The following is a 22,229-nucleotide window of genomic DNA, read 5'->3' on the forward strand; positions in this document are numbered from 1 at the left end:
AATTACAATCTCTTTAATCAAAACATAAATAAATCCCCCGCACACCCCCCGCCTGCCGCTTCATCACAGGTTAACGAAGGTGAATTCATCTTGACGCGCTCGCGCATTTTCCTGCCTCCGTCTCCCGATGGAGCCTATTGTCTTACTGAAGAGATCTCCATCTCCGTTCGCGGAAAGCGAAATCCACGCGAAAAGTTAACCCCTCACATGTTCAGTGCAGTGCAACGTAGGTAACGTGTGTCGTCTACGGTCAGGCACACGGCCCCCCCGATGATGGTGGTGGGATGGAAGAAAAGCAAGTGCATCGCTCCCGACCGGCGGCGCTCCACCGTGCATGAAAGAGACCGGTGTTAATCCGGACGACGACGACGACGACGACGACGACGAAAAAGGCGGAAAAAGCTGGCTCGATCGTGTGGCCGAAAAACGTACGGGCTTTTCGCGGCGTCGCTTTTCTCTCGCTCTCTTTCGCTCACCAAGTCGCGCGGTCGCGAGATTTTGAACCTCCTCGCTCGTTGCTGCTGCTGCTGCTGCTGCCGCCGACTTGGGCCATCGGTGGAAAAGGAAAAACTAACGTTCGCCTCATATAAATATGACGTTGTTTTTTGAACTCAGCATCAGTGATCTTGCGACTGTGATCCGGTGTGCTTCCAGAGAAGAAGAAATCCTTACCCCGTAACCGGAAAGGACCTCACTTAGTGTGGTGTGTTGTGTTGGAAAAGGACTTTTGTCGAAACAAGAAAAACCAAAAAACCAAAACGAAAGACGCAAATCAAAATATACAAGATGAATCCTGTGTTACGATCAGTGTGTGCCGTGGTGGTGCTAAGTGCGGTGGTCCTGGGTGCCACCGAGGATTACCAAAGCCAAGGATTACGTGCCATCGTGCGGGTTTACGACGAGTGCTCCAAGGCCGAGGCCGGTTTTGCGCCGTGTCTCAAGAAGCGCGCCATCACCTTCATCGATCGGTTGAGCCGCGTCGATACGCTGGCCGTCGGCGACATGAAGATCGTCCGCAACGAGCGGGCCATCGCCGTCGAGAGCAAACCGCTGACCGAGCTGGAGCTGGAGCAAACCCTGCCGCGGGGACTGGAAGCACGGGATGAAGCACTGACCAACATCCTGCTGGAGAAGATTGCCGGAGTGTTCAGCAGCCGGACGATTCAGATTAGTCTGCCCAAGCTGTCGAGCGACGAACTTGGCCGCGGGCTGGAAGAAGGTGTGTATTCATGTTAGGGGGTTGACCGATGAGATCAAGGACGCCGTGGGGTTGGGTTGACAAGTGTGAAATCGAGTGTGTGATAATCACTAGCTAGTGCTCACATGGAAATTAGGGTCAATTTCTAAACATTTCGATTTGCGTGTTGCCTAAATGAAGCACCAAGTTGATGGGAGAAGAGGGTTCACCGAAAAATGGTAGATAGACAGTTAGCACGGTACCGCTAGCAAGTGCTACTTTCTTCGTCTTGTTTGTCGGATGGAGCACACGAGCATCACAATCAGGCACACGTTCTCTTCCCAGGGTCTAAATCGTGCAATGAGGTGTTTCTCATTAGTTCAATTTCTTTGCATTTTCGAGATTCTATGGCACACATAAAATGCATGTTTACGAAAGCTGCTTTAAAATGGAAATTAAGCCTAACAAGCACAATAGGGATAGCGTAAATGGTTTCTGGTTCCCAAGATTCAAGATCGAGCAGTGATCTAGATCGAAGATATATTTTCCAAGTCTCGTACCTTTAACCCAAATCAAAGCCAAATGAAATGCTATGCAATATAATCAATTTAGTTTTAGACATATTTATTGTGATCCCATGGGACTCTGGCTCTGTTGGTTTCTCAATTTAAGACCTTTCCATCAGCTGCAAAATACATATGGCTAATTGCTATGGTTGCTAATGAATAATTGATCAAAAATGATTTATTTCTTTTAGTCGGTCGACATAAGAGGCGTTGACCCTTTTTTAAATTTCACATGCGTTGCATCAAGTACAAACACTTTAGTTGGTTGAAAAAAGCAATTTTTTGAGTTATGGAAAAATTTCTCCCACCAAATTTATGATTTATATTTATGACATTTTGATCAACTTAAAATTGGAAGTAGTATTTTGCTGTGTTTTTTTATATTTGAAGTGGAAATAATGCAAAACTTTTATGTTGAATCCAATTCCAATCAGTCAAAATAATGCAATTAATTTCCTATGAGAAATTGACGCATTACACAATTTTCACTCTTTCAACTCAAATAGCAAATCAAATGTAACGAGCAGCATTTCATTCGAGTAAATATGAAATCCAGATGATCTCTCACCTTGTACAATGATACATTTTTCTTTTGACAGATCTCAGTGAAAAATTTTGAGCAATTTGCTCATAAACGGATTTAACTCTCCAACCCCCAACGTCAAAAAACTACCTCATTTCAATTCAGAATACTTTGGTTTTATTTTCAAAATCCTTTAAATTCATCAAAACTTGAGAAGCGTGCGGATTTTTTAGATGGATAGATACAAAATATGAACAGAAATGACGGAAATATTATAGATTTTGCTTTTTTTCGTAACTGAGAATGGGGGGTTTGAAAGTAAGTGTTTACAAAGAAAAGTACATTTGACACATTTTACGTGACGTTACAACGGTTTTTGCCTGTTGTTAGACAGTTTTTGTATTGTAAGTGTACAAACAAATAAAAGTAACCACTAAATGTTATTGAAGATTTGTAAAGTGCTTTAGATTTCCTGTAAGAATTCATCAAGATCTTCTGATTTGAGTAGCTCAAAGCGTTTTGGTGAGTGCTTGTTAAGTAGTGTAGTTGAGAAGAGCAAAGAGTTGTAACGTCACTCAACATAGCCACTCACCAAATCACATTGAACTTCTCCTTCCGAATCTTCAATAATATTTTTTTAAACATCCTGCTAGAATGTATAATTTGAAGTGATTAAAAGGAAGGCCTCACTATCCTGTAAATTTTTTTTCAGTGCATGAACTCTAAAAAATCTGCACGGCGAATAAAAACGACCCAAATCCGAGTTAAGCTTGCTCATAACTCACATAAAGTGTAGTAACTCAGCGATGAGCAAATTTTACTCATTTTTTCCAGGATTTTCCAGCAAAAAATCCTGATAAAAGTAAAGATTGGATTCACTCAGTATATTGGTACTATTCCGAGATTGAGTAAAATATTCGCCAATTTTCCACATTTCTCGGCAGATTTTTGAGGTTTTTCACAGAAAAACATCAGTAAAATTTACTCCTCGGTGGGTTCCTGCACTTTTGGCGATTTTTAGAAAACTTAACTCAAATTTGGTTCGTTCTAATTCGCCGTGTATGCGTACACACGTCAATAAGCCAAAATTTGCGATGTTTTAAAAAGTGAAATTTTCCTTTACAAAATACTTTCCACGATACACTCGTAGATTGAGAGCGAAAGAGCATTGAAAGAGAATGAAAGATTACCTCGATTATCCGGCATTCATTTTCATGTTTGCTTTCACCCGTTCTCACGATCTCTCTGGGGGTGAACTCTGAGGTCAATATTCTGCACGCTAACTTGAAATTAAATGTAATGTGTAAAATTTCACCATCAAATGAAGTAAATCTGCTTAACTCGATATTAGGTAAATTGTTCCGCATCTAATGAGCAACTGTTACCCATTAATGAGTAACAGTTACTCATTAATGGGTAACAGTTACTCATCAAACGGGCAAAATCTATTATCCATTAGTGAGTTAAAGTACTCTCTTTCAAATTCGGAGAAATTTAAAATTAGTTCTTAGTTCGGAAGCAGTGCTGAAAAATCACAAAATCATTTGAACATTTTTGATGAAAATGAAAAAAGCAGCTATCCGCTATCCTTCGAATGGGTGATATCAGTTGCTTAGTCATTTGACAAAGGCATGGATCATTCTCATTTGAGAAACGCTTGATATCATTCAATTGAGTGTAACCTACACATAAACGGAGCTCTGGTCGACATTCCGGCAATTGATCCGACAACAACACGACATTGGGTCAACATCGACCTTAAATTTGCATTACATTGATCTGACATTGGGTCGACTTGTCTGTTCGGGATCATTTTGCAGGGTTTCTTCCATACTCCGCTGTCGTATATCAAATGATAGTGAGTGACTCAATTGACAGTGACGATGAGCTTCGAATGAGAAAGGGGCTCTTCAAATTATGATCATGTGTGAATTCGTTTTCACAGAATTGATTGAATGGTTGTATTGGTTCATCTTCAATCGAATGATATGAACATTAACAGTACTGTTCAAAAGTTTCAAATAAGCGTGCGAGCAACGAAGAGAAAAGCGCACCTCATGCCAAATCATCCTCCCGCATGAGTTTACTCTTCTTCTCTCTTTCCCTCGCTGTGTTTCTGTTTGCATCTTATGCCAATCTGCTGCCACTTGCTGGGGTGAGAGCTGCTCATACACTGTACCAAAACATCATCCTCAGTTGTTATGAAATCAGATGAATTTTCTCTCGAATACAGCATCAACATTGTCATGAGAAAGGATAGGGCCTTCAGTTAAAATGCGTAATGGTCTCTGCAGAATGATTTCATCCTAAATTTAACTGCACATGGTATTGGGCTGAACACACATCATTCAAATAATAATAATTCTTTGGAACGTAATTTGCTGACCTGAGCTGATAAATGAGGAGGAAGGATATAAATCGCTGTCAGAGCTAAATAGTACGAACTTGGGTAATGGGGTGTTTACATCTGTGTGGATTTACTCACGCTAGTGTATTCGCCAACTAGCACGAATTTCAGTTGCTCCTGAAATTTCATGCTGGTAGACGCTGATGCCCTGTTTACATTATGCTGGTGAGCGTTTTTGCTAGCAGTGAGCTCATTAGCTCTAGTGAGCTAGCCTAAGTGTAAACATCACAAAAAGCGAGGAAATCAAAGTTTGTCTATTTCGTGGTGGAGGAAGTTTCCTCTACCAACGAAGAAATTTGGTTTCCATAATGGAATGGCTGATCATGGCTTTTCAGTATGGACATATAAATAATCTAATTTAAAGCTCTTGCATGTCATACTGTTCTTAAATTGTTGTCCTCCTTTATTTGGATGACAGTCATATGGATGCTCATCATCTGACGGCACATTCAACCGTAAAACGCTGTCCAGACTGGAGATTTATAACATGTTATAACGGTTGTCAAATAATTGCAACACAGAAACCATCATCAAGATAGCGCTATAACATATTATAACTCTGTAGTCTGAACGTACTATAAGACAATCATCCGAAATTCGAATTCATATTGTTAAAGGACTCGAGCAATGCAATAATCATTCCAACTATTGCGGATGTTTTCGTTCAGTGTAGATGAGTGCACGGATGGATTTGAGTTCACTTACTCGAAAAAAAGTGACACAAGCTTATCTTCAGAGTTGCGAGCTATCACAATCACGATCACCATACAGCTGATGGTAGTAACGCTTTGTACATTCCTATCAATGTGCTCGTCGAAGCTCTCTCCATGACCATCCATCAAGTTGACGAAAGAAGTAAAAAGCAACTGGTGAATGTCGTCTTCTGTTGTGATCCGTCACCGATCTGGTCATTCCCGACAATCACGACACTCATCTGTGCTCGTTTTGAAGCAGTTGCTGCTTTACTTGCTTATTTGAGTGTACTGGTGAGTGAGCCCAACAGCTTCCGTTTCATGTTGCCTGCTTTGTTTGTAACTTACACAGTCGCGCCTGCCGAGACGAACTTGGAATGCGTAGGCATTGTTTTCATTTTCTTCTGTCGTTTCGCTTTTTCTCATGATCGTACTGCAAAAGTCTTCACTGTTTTCGTTGTGCTTTTCATCATTAGCAGCGAGTGTAGCGTTTTGCTTGTGAGCAGCGACCATTACTGATGATTGTTGTTTGCCATGGCTCTAACTCTCACTGCGTGACAAAACGATCTGTCAGCGATAGTCGGTTGGTGCGAAGACGAGTGTCACGTGAGTGTCATGATATTTTGCATTACTGGCAATCTTTGCTGCGGCTTGGGCCGCTTTTCCTTGAGTGAGTGAACTTTCCATGCACTCGTCTATACACGGATAAAAAAAAACCAAAATTTGAGTTATTTGTACTTAATATTGACTTCAGCCTGCCACTTTCACTTGCCACACGATGCTATGAAAGGTCCACGAAAGGTATTGCAATAAAATATAAAATATAATCGAAGAAATGAGCATAAACAAGCAGTGAGCGTTAAATTGTCATGGGATACGCTCTGTTACGATTAGTAATGAGAATTTCTACTATTTTTTGTTAAGATAATTTGACAAAATCACTGATATTATGATTTACTACGGCTGCAATATTTTTTTCTCTCGCTAGAAGTCATTTGAAGTTGTTGTAGAAGTCCTCTGTTGCCAAGTGAAAAGAATGGGAATCTTTCGAAAACCGTGATGCCAGTTCAACTGTTTTTCTCTTGGCGTGACTCATTATACACCGACTCTAAATTTTGGGTAGTTTTTCATCTTCGTGTAGGTTGCTGCACGGAATGAATTCTAATAAACACGCTTATTCTGGTCAACTCAAAATTGAGCCGAATGTACTCATCTCAGCGGCAAGTAGGGCTACTCAAAATTGAGTAGCCTTATGTTGACTCACTTTTGAGTAAACGACGTTCTCACGTAGACTGAGTCAAATCCACTCTGCGATATTTCCAGTTGCGGGAAGGGTTTTTGTTCAAAGAAATGGAAATTGCCTGCTCCGGATTCATTCTACCGGAGCAGAAAATGCCATTCCTTCTTACCTGAAGGCATTTCAGCCGGTTCTGAGTAACTTTTCCTAGGAAGTTTCCTCCGACATGACTGGCATTTTTTCCAAGCCCAGGATTTTGCTGACTGAGTGGCTTTTACTCAATTTGACATTTCTCGTTTACTCAGTTTTTGAAAATTTGATTCATCGAACGAAAATAAGTACGATCGACTCACCTGGTGAGTAAGCTGAAGTTAGCGTGTACATTTGTATACACGCTACTTTGAGGCTACTCAGTGACTGAGTAAATCGCACTCATTTTTGCATGCTGAATGAAGTTGTCGAAGAATGAGTAAACCAGTTTTGCTCCGATGGGTGGAATCTACTCAGATTCTGGGTAAATGATTCTTATTTACTTTTTACCTAAGTTCAAGATGGCGCACTTTGAAGTTCTGAACAAGCGATTTTTGCGCAGTGAGTCAGAAATAAAACAGTGAAAATTGAGCAGCTAGCCTGGAAGGCGAAAGCTATCAGCAGCTTTATACAGAATTGTAATTTTCATATGGATTTTTAATATTCTTCCTAGACGAAATAATTTATGTATAAAGCATTCAAGGGCCATTAGAGATGAACTAGCCTTCGGCTAAAAATCTCTTAAATAAAGAATTAAAAAAAAATATATGGACCATTCATTCGTGTCAATCGAAATGGGTAAGATTTACTCAGTTCACAAATGTCTTCTTCTGAGTAAAGCTTACCCAGTTTTCTCCATAAGAACTTTTATTCATATTTGAGTAAAAGCAAGTTTACCTATTTTTGGGTGACTTCCCTTTTGGCTGGACTGAGAGATTTTCGACTCAAAAATGAGTAGACTCGACTCAAAATAACGTGAACAAAAATTTATAAAATGAAAGCAAATATTCCACCGCTTTATCAAACCATCATTCTCTGTTTGAATCGAGTAGACGACTTTATCTACGATGCAGGAAAGATTGTGCTTTGCTGTGGCTTGCTGCATGCACGCTGAATATATAGAATGAAGATTTATGGCGATTCTGAAGATTTCCTGCAAGTAGATGCGAGAAAAGAAACAATTGATTCGCTAGTGTGAGATTTTTTGAGCATCTAGAATTGAGATTTAGATGTGTCGCCCTTTCGGTTCGAATGATAGCTGAAACCAGATGACCGTTGGTTTGTAATCAGATGATGCTCCTCTCGATGAACAGGATGAACATTAATACGAGAAGCGAACGGAAATACGTAATGCTCTCTGTAGAAAAATTGTCATCCAAAATTGAAATGCATATGGTGTTGGTTGAGCCCCATAACGCAAATCATCCAAAACTAAGATGTACATAACTCTATCGAGCGTCAATTGCTGATCTAAGCGGACAAACGAGGTGAAAACATAGTCATCGCTATCAGAGGTGGTCCTAATACTGGTAAAGCGTGGAAATAGAGGAGGAAGTTTACTCTACCAACAAACGATGTTTGTATCCATGATGGAATAGCTTTTCATGGCTATTCAATATGGGAATGTAAACAGTCGAATTATAAGTCATGACAGTCATGTGGATGATCATCAGCTTATGACGAATTCCACCATAAGGCAATCATCCGAAATTCGAAAGCATATTGTTAAAGGACTCGAGCAATGCAATAATCATTCGAAGTGTTGCAGATGATTTCGTTCAGTGTATAGCTGACAGGATGATAGTATACGGCGAATGAAAACAACCCAAATTTGAGTTTAGTTCACTCATAATCGCCAAAAGTGCAGGAACTCAGCGATGAGTAAATTTGCCTCATGTTTTCCCAGGTTTTTCCAGGATTTTCCAGGGAAAAATTCCCAAATTTGAGAAAAGTAAAGATTGCATTCACTCAGTCTATTGGTACTACTCCGAGACTGAATAAAATTTTCGTCAATTTCCTCATTTTCCGGCAGATTTTTTAGGTTTTCCACAGGAAACCATGAGACAAATTTTACTCATCGCTGAGTTCCTGCACTTTTGGCGATTATGAGTGAACTAAATTCAAATTTGGGTTGTTCTCATTCGCCGTGTACAGTCAACATTCGCTCATTGTGAAAGGCTTTCGTTAGTTGGGCTGAGCTGTCAAGCTGAAAATTGGTTGAGGGATACACCAATTGTTTCTTATCATCACAATACTTAAGCAACTATCCAAATTGTTCATACATGAGCCCCTCAAAAAAGAAATAGCACTGTCAAAAATGATGTTTGGCTTCAATTTACTATACACCGGCTTAAGCCCAACTAACGGAAGCCCAACAACAAGATAGCCCACCTAAAGATAGCCCAACGAGCGAAATTTGACTGTATTACCCACGGTTGCCAACAATATTTGACTCATACACTCACAAACCTCACGAATAATATTCACTGGAGAAAAATTGACACAAGCTTCGGGCAATGCTTACTTATCATGAATTCTAAATGCTCATTATTCATTATTTTTCATGAACATTTAGTGAGTGAACTCAAATGCATCGGATAACTCATCTATTTGAGAGGGTATTTTCATAGATGTCAAATCCCATGGTGAGAAAATTTGGTGTGACTCTTTTGGTATCTTCTGATCTCATGTTAATTTGCGTGATTTAAAAGTAAGATTCAGTGGTCTACTTGAGTTAACTGGATTTCATATTGAAATAACTGTTTAAAACGATGGTTGAGTATGGCAAATACTATCAACAATTCAGGAGAACAAAGTTTGTTCCTAATTCAACAAGGATCCAATCTACCACAGATAAATAGATGCAACTCTTTGAACAGCTTTCCCTTTAAAACATCGACATGAATCTCAGTCAGAGTTGCGACCTATCACAATCACGATCGTCAAACAGCTGATGGTAGTTACGCTTTGTACATTCCTATCAATGTGTTCGTCGAAGCTCTCTCCATGACCATCCATCTAGTTGAAGAAAGAAGTAAAAAGCAACTGGTGAATGTCGTCTTCGCTTGTGATCCGTCACCGATCTGGTCATTCCCGACAATCACGACACTCATCTGTGCTCGTTTTGAAGCAGTTGCTGCTTTGCTTGCTTATGTGAGTGTGTTGGTGAGTAGTCCAACAGCTTCCGTTTAATGTTGCCTGCTTTGTTTGTAACTCACATAGTCGCGCCTGCCGAGACGAACTTGGAATGCGTAGGCAATGTTTTCGTTTTCTTCTGTCATTTCGCTTTTTATCATGATCGTATAGCAGAAGCAGTGAATCACTGCTTTTCATCATCAGCAGCGAGTGTAACGTTTTGCTTGTGAGAAGCGACCATTACTGGTGATTGTTGTTTGCCATGGCTCTACCTGCGTGACAAAACGTTCTGTCAGCGATAGTCGGTTGATGCGTACACGGTAAGAAAAAAGTCCCAAAAGTAAGTTCTTTTCACTCATCTCGGCACTTTAGTGCAGGAACCCAAAAGTAGGTAAAGCGGGTCAAAGTAGTTTTCATTTACTTGTGTGCAATTCGTATGGAATTTTCCACTCGCTTTCTACCCAAAAGTAAGTTAGTTGTACCCAAAGGTAGGTAAATATCACTATACTCAACGTTGGGTTCCCACACTTTACTACCCTTGTTGGGTGGTTTTGTTCCTCCGTTTTTGGCAACATTAGAAGGAGAAAAGGAGACAAACTAGTCAAAAGTAGATAAAAGTGAACTGACCGTTGGGTATTTTTTTTTCTAACCGTGTAAACGAGGGTCACGTGAGTGTCATGATATTTTGCATCACTGGTCTCAGTATCCATCAAACAAAGGCCTGCTTCCTAAGTCGTGAACAATGTGGCATGCAGGGTAAATAGATTGTACACGGTTGCTGAGACCAGGCACATCTACAAAGCGAGACCTTGCTGGAGGTGGCTGGGTTCAATTCCCGGTCCGGTCTAGGATTTTTTTCTGGTTGGAAAATTTCTCGAATTCCCTGGGCATAGAGTATGGTTGTACTTAACACACAATTATACTAATGCAAAAATGGTACAGGCGTCGAAAGCCTTCAATTAACAACTGTGGAAGTGCATCTAGAACACTAAGTTGAAAGCACGCATTAAGCTAATACGCGATAAGAAATAAGCTTGAAATACGAAAAAGAAGAAGAAGAAGAAGAAGAAGAAGAAGGAGAAGAAGAAGAAAACATACTCGTCAAAACCCTCATAAAACCCATGTTGATACTTGGGAAGAACTCGGTGCCTTTGCTAGACAATTTGCCAAATCAAAACGCATCCCATATTTTGACAGCGATCTTTCACAGGGGCCTGAGTCGCAAATGAAAGCAATTACTTCTTTCGAATATTTCTCGTACACAGTCAATCTAGCTCGGTAAAATACCCAACAGTCGATTATCTCGGCATTTAACTTTGCTGATATCTCTGAAAAATATCTGTTTGTTGACTGAGATCTCAGAAAAAAAAAATTAATTTGCTATCTGAGTCTCGGCAATTGTTGTACTGAATGTCAGCAATTGCAGAAATACTCGGTTGTTGGAATCTTGGCAATCAAAATTTAGAGGACATTCTCTAACCAGCACACGCTCATTGTTTTCCCCATAACGTGTCTACATCCTGTGCATACTTGTTCGATTTCGAAGGTGTCCCCACTAAAAACAATAAGCGAACAAAAGTCAATGTTTACATTTGCGACGTTGAGTAGCTGTCTATTTGCCGAAGATAGTTTATAACATTGCATGCACGTTGCTTGTGAGATAGGCCTATAGGCTTGTGAGATAGGCCTCTCGCGTCCATCTTGAAAAACGTCATTTTGAAGTAGATGTTTCCTATAGAGATCTCCAAGCGCAATCTCACGAACACTAAAATCCAACATCCATATATAAAAATGAAGAATAAGAAGAAACAAAAAGGTATCGCGATATCACAACTACTTAAAAAGGTAGCGCAAGGTCTCACGCACACTTTTGTGCATCTGGAGAACTCTATATAAAATATTTACTCACTCGGCGAGTAACACCACTTTTTACCCATGTTGAGTGTAGTCTGACTCAAGTTATAGTTTATCCCGTCGATCGTGCAATATCAGTCAACAGTGCAGGGTGGCCAGGCCTACCGATTTTCGGGATGCCAACCGATTCACAGACGAAAGGTTAAAAACTACCGATTTTTGACTTTTCCTACCGAGAATCACAGGTTTTTAGTAATCTTGAAAAATGTTCAATACCTACCGTGCAGTCAGAATTAGCATTAGAATTAGAAATATTGATTTCGACACGTTTAAAGCAGAAGAACTGAAGGACAGTGTATTGTTCTGAAGCAGGCTCGGTCCCCTTGATTTAGTCTTGTAGAATGCTATAAAACCTCTATATGGCTTGCAATGTTTCATGGGCAATGTTATTCATTACAGATAACTACTGGGTACTGCTAATCAATCGTATTCTGCAAGCCAATGGGGAAAAAAGCTTGAAGATTTTGTGAAGCATCAAATTGTTTTGCTCTTTTTCAGATGACTCCCGCCAGAAGCTTTGAGCTCTGAGTGCTCATGACTTCAATAAAGTTTGTTAATATGCTGGCCAGGGTATGTTTCATTAGAATTTGAAAACCTTTCTGAGTCATGAAAACTGTGCTTTCTTTACTACGTCTGTTGGTTTCAGCAGTTGAGCTTACAATCAGTAATGTGGCACGAAAGAGTAAGGTTTATTTTTTTATGAATTGACAATGATTAACTGTACACGGCGAATGAGAACGACCCAATTTTGAGTTTAGTTTACTCATAAATCACATAAAGTGCAGGAACTCAGCGATGAGTAAATTTGCCTCATGTTTTTCCAGGTTTTTCCAGGAACAAATTCCCAAATATGAGAAAAGTAAAGATTGCTTTAACTCAGTCCAGGGCTGTCATCTGATCACTCCATGCGCACAATGTACTGATTTTCTGAAATAAACAAAGTGAGAATCAAGCAAACACAAAGTGTAAAACAGCGGAGAATAGAAGACAGACATACACACACACCCAGAAATAACGAAAGCTCAATGTGTAGCCATCGCTCCGATGGCTCCGACGCAAAGAGTACCAATAAGTGTAGGGTTGCAAATGAGAAACCCAGCAAAAAGACCAAATTCTTCTTCGTTATGCTCTTCTTCATCTCCTATGCATGCAGTCGTGGTAAGCAAAGTCTACGAATAATTCAAAGAAGACATTAGCGCTTGTTGTATTATATTCGCTCCCTGCGCCGCACAGAGTGTAAGGGAGAACAGCCCATAATGCACCCCTGGGGTAAAATGCCCACTTATAGAAAAACAGCGATAACTTTTCCTCAGATGCATTTTCCGGGTAACGGATTGTGTTTGTTTTCAACTAGAGGTTTCACAATTGATTCTTGATCATAAAATCATATTTTGACCTACTGATTCCCTTAGAAAATAGCATTTTGTGCAAAATATGATACAGTTGTTAAAATCGTCGACTTCAAATTAAGCTTTTAACAGCATATATCGCAAAAAATTGAACTAATTCACTTTTCGTATTTTTTTAGATGTTTTACTTAATGAATCACAGCTTAACACTCTATTGCGACCTTATTTCTGATGTAACATAAAGGAATAATCATCAGGCGTCAGATCACCATGAATCAGGCGTTTTGCCCCGCTATCATATTGGAACCATTTTATAAAATACCTTGAAAATCATGAAAATGCATCGTTCTATAGTTCGAAATCACTTGATCTTCGTAGAAAACATGGTAATGAACCAAACACCATTACTTTCTTCTTGATTTTAGCTTCCATACGCCAGCAATTGACGATTTTGCTTAAACGGTGCGTTTTGCACCATCCTACCCTACCGCTCATTGTGTGGATCGCTTTCTCACAAATTATTTGGAAAAGAGTGTGCGAAGTAAATGAGAGAACCACACACTCTTGTCGAGTGTTGTGCGATGCATGCACAAAGTTGATTTACTAACGCTCTGAGGTGCTCAGCCCTGACTCAGTCTATTGGTACTACTCCTAGACTGGGTAAAATTTTCGTCAATTTTCTTCATTTTCCGGAAGATTTTTGAGGTTTTTCACAGAAAAATGTTAGGCAAATTTACTCTTCGCTGAGTTGCGGCACTTTTGGCGATTATGAGTAAACTGAACTCAAATTTGGTTCGTTATCATTCACCGTGTTGATAAGTAGAGTAACTACATTTGTGGCTTCCGAATGTTTGTTCTTGTTTTACAGTTCACATTGGTTCCCATTTGACAAGCATATTGAGAGAGTCTGCAGAACCCAGGATAGCAGTTAATCTCAAGCTTGATGAAGCTCCTCACAACCATAGGAGTTCAGTTAATAGTGTTGTCCTGTATTTCGGGCATCCCTCAGCCAGAGTGAGCGGCAGCTGAAATGAGGAAGAAGCAAATTCTTCTAAAGATGAGCCTCATTTAAGTGTCAACATATTTCGATCCTTTTTCTCCATGAGTCAACATTTTGATGCAGCTTTGATTATCAGCTTCGAATTGGGCTTCTCACTGGTTCTCTCAAGTCTTGCAAAAGTATCCTCACCCAATTTAGTTCTTGGCAGCATTCAGTTAGTGAGATGTACTCCACTTCTGTGTATGGCAATCTGATCTTTAACGTTGCCCGTCCAGTCAGCATTTGCAAACGCTTCCAGAAGTTGAGGACCGTTTACCAGCTGAAGATGATCGCTAAGTACCGCAACATACGCTTAGCCTCGGTCCAGTCTGCAGCATTTGGTTGGCATAGGCTTCTACCATGCAACTTTTCCATACTTCCCCATTACCATCGCTAAATCACGATCCAAGAGTTCTGGTGGCAAATCGTAGAATGTTGGCATCCACAGGCGCAACACACAGTGCCTTTCCATCCGGAAAATTCATTCGTCACAGTTGTTCCCAAGGGCATACAACATGAACTCCTCCGACTTGAACTCAATGAAGATTACATTCTCCTCCGCAATCCGCTATGCTGCTTCCATCTCAGCAGCATTCGCATCCAGTGTTTTGATGGTATTAGCAATCTCGGCTCAGCGGGGCCTCACCCATCCATTTCCAAAGTCGAAACTAAGAGTGCTCTTTATTTCTGTGATGGTTTGCTTTCATCGGCGACACACCGAGCTTGCAGGCAATGAACGCACGCCGCAAACAATAGCTTGTATTGAGTGTACAAATTGTTGATAGCGTGTGAACAGTGAGTGACCCGTTTATTGAATAATTAACGAGAAAGGCCATGATCAAAGCTGTAGCTGAGAAAATTTCCCAAAAGGATAGTAATCGAACTTTTTCTCAGAGGAATATGTTAGTTTTTCCATAGCAATTTCCAATATAATCTTCAAACTGTTTGTGCACAGTCTTGCACAGATTTGGGACTTATGTTTGCATCAGTCTAATGTTCATGCCATTTTGTGTGTTGCTTTTTCTCTTTACATTCGATTCGTATTCAAGCAGGATTTAGTGAAATATGTATTGGTGCAAATAACAATAACAAGCAAATGAATTTTCTTCATCCATCCCAAGTAACATTGTAAGTTTTATCAAGGTTTTAAAACATACTACAAGTTTAAATCATGGTCTACAGAACCCTCATAAAACTAAATTGTTACTTGGGATATTTACCTTCATCTGTATGACGAAGTAAATCCTATGACGTTCATATGTGTTTATACGAAATTGAAACCCGTAGGACGAATTTGAAATCAAGAAGCAGAGTACTCTTTTGCTTAAAATATAAGCAATTTGTGTAGCGGTGCCGGTGGTGTAGTGGTAAGCGTTATTACCTATCACCCCAGCAGGCCTGCGTTCAATCCCAGTCGGCGCCACCGGGATGTTTTGAGGCATAATATCTCTGATCATGGGAAGTTGGTCCCCGGTTCATGAGTTGATGGATCGATAGGTAGGGTCCAGGTGTGAGAGCTGCCTCCCTGGTGTCGGTAGCATTGGTGCTCAGCACAGAAAACAAGATCGACGGAAGACAAATCAAGGGACAAAAAATAAGCAATGTGTGACTCATTATCGAATCCAACAGTACAATTGGAAAGGTAACAACATTTAATTATAAACATTCCATTTTGTGAAATAATCCGTTCGAAAAAGAGGGATACAGGGCAGCTAGTGCTTAGTTGGCTGAAAATTTAATGTAAGCCCTACAATAATTTAAACAAATCATGATTGTAGGTCATTTCAATGTCATTTTAAATATAGTGACCTAAGATCTCGTCAACACTGTCAGGTTTTAGTCAAGTGCATGACAAATTCTGTCCACAACCCGACATGAAACTTAAACTTAACTCTTGATCGAGAATCGATCACGGCCGATTCAAATGTGCAGCGATCCCATCTGTCAAAACCATAGAAATGTTTTATCTAGATAACAATAATTTGTCCGCATCAGATTAGACACGAACCAACTCATAAATTTTGTACGCGTGTTCGTGGCTAGGACAAATATTTTCCGTGAACATGGCGGCAGATGTCAGTTTTGTGCTTTGATCAGAAATTCCTTTGTAATTTGTATGATCATTCATGTCGGTTTGTCGGTGATCATAATTTCTGGGGGGGGGGGGGGAATAATTCTAGCAATTCACTTTCCGCTGGTCTCCCAAAGATAAAAGTTCACTGTTTTTAAGTGCTCGTATAAGTTACATTGATCAACAGTGGTTTAATGCCAGAATCATCATATAAATAGCTAAAGAATACCAATTCCCAGTTAGGTCAAAGATCGTTTTTCGGGCGGGAAACTTATGAGAATTTTTGCATCGTCAATCTTGACAAATCTCAAATATAAACGAAGCTAGTACTCAAAGCAGTGCAAAATCATCAATCAAATTATATTTTCCCGCTCTCATACGCTCTCAATATCACGCTTGATATTGATTTTACAATCTCCTTTGATATAGCGAGACTATTCACTACATGTCAGATTAAACTGACGCTGAGAGTTGACTCGGCACAAAACTGATTCCGTTGCACACCGTCTTCTTAGAAAGCGAAAGTAGAGTTTGCCGGCTCTCTCTCTACTCTTCACCGATGGCAGACACGAAGCTACTGCTGCCAGCCAGTGTCGGTAGTTTCGGATCGTGTTCGGATGTAAAGCAATAATCATGAAACTGAAACTCACCACGGTTTGGTTAGCTACGATATCACTAGCTGTTGCTTGCTTGTTGATTTTTGTCTTCGAAAATCAAGCGTGATCTTGGGTATTCGTGAGATTTGACTGACAACACTAGCTCAAAGTATATCAAGCTTCCCAAGTAACCGGTAAGCCTAATACTTATCTTTCCGAACTTTAATGCATCGGCCATGTATCTGCCTTTTATGACAAAACGAAGATTTAACTGGAATTTTGGTTACTAAGGCTGGCTTCTCGGATCGTCCAAATCTGTTCAAATTCAGTGACGATATTTTAGAAAACCCCGGGTCCGACTATGTACCCAAAAATGGTCAATTTCAGCTCATCTTGAACCCTAATGATCAACCTAAACAGTTCTGGTTTGTCTGTTTGAATCAACTTCGATTCAATCCGAACTTGGAAATAGCATTCTAAGTGATCATAGAGATATTGGAATCCTGATAATTTAATGGTTACGAGATGAATATCTACTCTAAATAAAGAGTGAGTCGATAATTATTGCGACACTTTAGATTGATTGGTTGATCGGCTAAAGATATCGAAATGAAACCAAATTGTTACAGTAGTTCAGTATATGTATTTATTTCAGCTTACATACGTAGGTTAAATTTTAGGAAGAGTTTGAGTAACATCGAAGACATCATATCAAGAAGACTGGCAAACTTGCCAGAATCCAAGCGACAGTTTCAGTGGCGCAGCGCTCGAGCGAAGTACCCAAGTAACAATTTGATGCTTAACAAGTGTTGTTCAATCGATTTTAGTTCAGCCTTAGTTTGAATAATTGTTGTACATAGAACACGTTAACCTTTGTTCAGCTTTAAAACATCTAAATCTGGTGATTTTAATCAGCCGAAAGCTTAACAGTTATATTAATTATAAGCTTTTTAAGGCATTAAATAACAGTCTTTTCCAACCCTTATTCAGCCTTCTAGTTCTATTAAGAAAAAAAAAATAATAATGGAAGACCGCTTCATATCTTATATACTTTTATGGGACTGCAGCAAGGTGCTGATTTAATGGATGTACATATTTGTATTGTTATTATTAGTCTAAAAATTGCCTTTGCAAACCGGCAGTCGTTGATTCACAGGCATCAATCATACCTACTGGACCACTCAAGCATATGTGTGGCAAAAAGTATGACCATTAACTTAAAACACGTCAAATTTAAGTTGAATCACAGCAACCGGAAGAGTATTATACAGCAATGCAGAATTGTAAACAACAATTGGCGACAGTATAATATTCCTATCATTTTTAAGTGTAGTGAACACAATGTGGACACAAGTGCCCGATTTATTTCGATGTTCATGTGGAAGCTATTTAAGTGCCATAATTGAGTTATATATTTGTAATGCTGTTTGAAAATTTAGTGCAATATAGCAAGAAATACAAATGTTAATACTTCCTACGTCGTCGCAGCCCACTTCTACCAGCAGCTATTCCTAAAAAGCTCATCTACCTTGTATCTACTTCAGCCACTGCTTGGGATTAGAAAGGTAGGCAGTGAATTTAGAAGAGCGTAAATGCCGGAAATGCAATGAGCTATCAAAATATTTGTAGTGCATTGCTGATTTGTGGAGTAGTGTTAAGCTAAATTAAGGCTTGTTCAATCTTTAGATCAGCTAACTTATTAAGGTTGAATTATGAGGATACAATTAGCTTCATACACTACTAATCAACTATATATTCAGCTTGCTATTAATCAGCTTTGTACACCTAAAATCAACCAATAATCAGCTTTTGTTCTTACTGTTCAGCTTGAATTGTTACTTGGGTAACGTATAGAAAAATTAGCAAATACACAAATCTTTCCTCTGTGGTTGTGATTTTTGCCATCAGATTCGTTCGAAGCATTTACCTTTGTGCGGCAGATGACGCGATTGTGCCTGTCTCATACTGGTTGTATGAGAAAATGGAAGAGTTGCCAGTCTTCTTGTTATGTTATCTTCGACTTTCTTTAGACCTTCCGATGTTCGCGCTTCATCGTTTCGATCGGAAGGAGTTCAGGACACTCAAGGTTTTCATCCAGCTCCAGGCTTGTGGTTCACTGCCACTGTCCATTACTGGATCCTTTGGAGGACCCTTGAGACGGTCGAATGATACATATTCATCAATTTTCCAAAGGCGCGATGCGACAACCCAGGATTTTGCATGTGGATGAACAAAATCCTTTCGCGAATGGTTTGCTGATTTTCTTCCATCTCGACCGGAATCTCACTGACAACTGAACAACTGAGCGGATGTAAACAATACACTCTAAAGAGATGCTGGGCAAAATTTGGTTAGTTTCTGGTTAAGTTTGAAAAAAGTTACGCAAGTTTGAAAGTGTCCCAATAATTATCGACTCACACTTTAAGGTGAAAATTCGAGAACATCCACGTTGTTACAATCATTGAATAATTATTCATCAAATATTTGGGAAATGAACCCAACAAAACAATTTGTGTTGATTAAAGGCTGAATAAGCTAGCTGTTAGCTTAAGAAGCATATTTTTTTCCCGAATAAGCTCTTGTTCAGCTTCCAATGTTTGTTGAGAATCTGTGTTTTTTCATCAGAAAGTGACACTCATTAGCACTATCGCCTGCAAGTTGAAAAGATGATTGGTTAATTGCTTTACTAAAGAAAAAGAGTTTGTAGAACTTCCTGAAACGATACGCAGGTCGTGAAGCTGCCAAACATGTTTAAGCTCAATTTTTGTAACTTGAAATGTGGCAGTAGATAGTCTTTTCCACAATGATCAGTGACAAATAAATGCAAATCTTTAACGCAATGCGGTCAGACAAAAATATAGCTTACTCGTCGAGGAGCTGTCGAAGAAGCAATTGAACGTCAGCTAAGTTTTGCTTCATCCAAGTTGTTGGCATTTGACATACGTTTCAGTCCTGTGAATTTTCAGGGCCGCCGCAAGCAAGCCCGACAATTCTTCTTTTGGCTTATTTATGCCTTATGAAGAGCTCATATCTTTAATGTCAGCCAAACTTCATCTCACATCTCAAGTAACACATATTCTCAGGTAATTATGTTGAGTAAACTTCTTTACAATCAAAACCAATCAAACAAAGGTTACATAAACAGTTATTGAACTTGTGTGTTGCTTGGGATACACACTAAAAAATAATGAAAATTACAGACGACATAATCTGCTACAAACGATGAAAAATTTAGCATGTAATAAAATTGTACATGTAAACTTACAGAATTTGATATATAACTGCTTCAAACATGTAAATATACAAGCTTGTAAATCATTTAAATGATTTAATGATGTAAAATTACACATTTTCTCCTGATAATTTACATGTTTTTACATTGGAAAAGGCTTCTGAAAAGATGGATCTTCACAAGTGTTACGATCTCTTGAATAAATAATAATGAAGCATCAGTTTCAGGTCTCTTAAATGGCCGGTCCTGCATAACAAAATGATTTCCCACACAGTTCGAAAAAGTAGGGTAAATTTCTGTTCAATATGATGCACATAAATGGAGCGTCACATATCATATACGTTTACATTATATATCATGCAAAGTTCTGACACATTTCATGCAATGTAGCAAATATTGTATACAAAAGCCCATCTTTGTAAACAACATTGTTTGCAAGTTGCTCGGTTGCGTGAAATGAAATACAAGTCTACGTGAATGAATGTTTACATCAAAATTAAAATTCAGAATTTTTATCTGTGTACCGCTTTTGCTTGGGTAAAAATCAGATATGAACTTGTGTGTCAGTAGTAAAATGTGTGCAATTCAATTTGAAAACTTTTAACAAGTATTTCATTCAATCTCCTGAGCACTAATGTTCAACAAATAGTGCTCCTTTAAAGCAGTGTAATTTACAGTCTAAGTTGACAGTGGCTAATTTTTGCAGCCTTGGTGCGTCTAACCAACAAGCACCCTTATTTCCATTTTTGAAAATTTTAGGTTGATATACGGCTAGTCAAAAGATTCAAACCGGAAGACCTGTATTAGCTTTACATTGCAAACAACACTATTAGCTGACTTGTTGATTACTTGGGTCTCTCAGCTCAATTTATCCCCATTCAAAGTAAGCCACATTGCAACGATCATTTGTCAGCCCATTTTGTGATTCCGACTACCGACCACCCGATTGGGACATTATTTTAAATCACCTTGATTAACCGCATATCACCCCTCAATCCCTCTCAACAGGTCGTGGCAAGATGAAGAAGATGATGAGCATGATGATGATGGGCTTCATGATGAAGATGGCCGCCATGGTGCCGGTTGCTATCGCTGGATTGTACCTGCTCGCCGGTAAGGCTCTGATCGTGTCGAAGATCGCCCTGCTGTTGGCCGGTATCATCGGACTGAAGAAACTGGTCGCCAGCAAGCAGCAGGGAGGCGGCGGCGGCGGCGGTGGCTGGTCCAGCGGTGGCTCGGGACACAGTGGCGGCTGGGACAGGCGGTCTGCTGACGTTGCTGCTGCTGCTGCCGCTCAGAACTTGGCCTACAACGCGTACGCTGCCAAGAACCAGGCATAGTTCTCCCACTCCCATCCCCCCTCTAATATCCACGCATACACCCACTGCAATCGGAATCAGTTCCCGAGATTTGTTACTTGTTGAAAGAAACTTAAAATAGCTACTACATTCAAGGAAAAAAGAAACGAGGAAAGCAAAACGATCGAAACCACCTATCAACAGCCGACTCCGACGCCGAAAGATGGCGAAACAACATTAAATTATTTATTTATTTAATTTATTATCTAACATGATAAGGAAAACAGAAAAATCGCAAAATCCCAATCAGCGTACGAACTTCGGCTCTAATCCCCTTTGAAAATGTTTTCCGCGAAAAGTGTCCCATCCCACTTCAAGCTCTTTGTCTAAACGCCCCAATTTACCCCACTCCTGAAAGCGAGCGAGTTCTTGCAACTTTCGACGAGTGGAAATCTTATAATTTTCGCATTTTCCACCGATGGTTAAACCTTTCTCTTCGCGCCATTGTCTGCGCTCTATTCATTCCCACTCTAATCTCACGCTCTCTCTCTCTCTGGCTCTTACTAAGTTCCCTCTAATCTACATACAATTCCACCGTCTGCGCAATTCGTTGTTGGTCCAATGAACTTCTTGTGTTCCCTCCACTTAATTTTCCCTCTATGATTTATTCTACAAAACGGTCACGCAATTTTCACTCATCTGTTGTCTCACTTTTACTCATAATCATCACTCTTTCTAGCCCTCTTCGTGACTTGTCTTCATCTATGTTAGACCAACACCTTTTTCACACTTTATTTTCTCTTCTGACCTTGAAATCTTACTTCTGTCTCTACGTACCACTTTCATTTTCATGCCCCTTATTCTAATCCTAATGAACTCTAAACTAACTAAACTTTTTCGATACAGTGCATCGTTGTCAGTTACCTTTCTTTCGAGTTCCACAGAATTCATCCTAAGTCTTCT

At 39.7% G+C, this 22,229-nt stretch overlaps 1 protein-coding gene across 1 annotated transcript; it reads left to right on the forward strand.

Moving 5' to 3' along the window:
* The first annotated feature begins 634 nt into the window (after window positions 1–634).
* On the forward strand, window positions 635–21,314 carry Osi12 (DUF1676 domain-containing protein Osi12). Its single transcript, XM_065232699.1, has 2 exons — window positions 635–1,219; window positions 20,977–21,314. Exons 1-2 carry the CDS (start codon window positions 787–789, stop codon window positions 21,306–21,308), a joined length of 765 nt encoding a protein of 254 aa, XP_065088771.1. The 5' UTR covers window positions 635–786; the 3' UTR covers window positions 21,309–21,314.
* The last annotated feature ends 915 nt before the right edge of the window (window positions 21,315–22,229 follow it).

The sequence above is a fragment of the Ochlerotatus camptorhynchus genome, unplaced genomic scaffold (genome assembly GCF_037179485.1).
Source record: "Ochlerotatus camptorhynchus isolate MF236.1 unplaced genomic scaffold, CSIRO-AGI_Acam_v1.1 ptg000371l, whole genome shotgun sequence".
NCBI lineage: Eukaryota > Metazoa > Arthropoda > Insecta > Diptera > Culicidae > Ochlerotatus > Ochlerotatus camptorhynchus.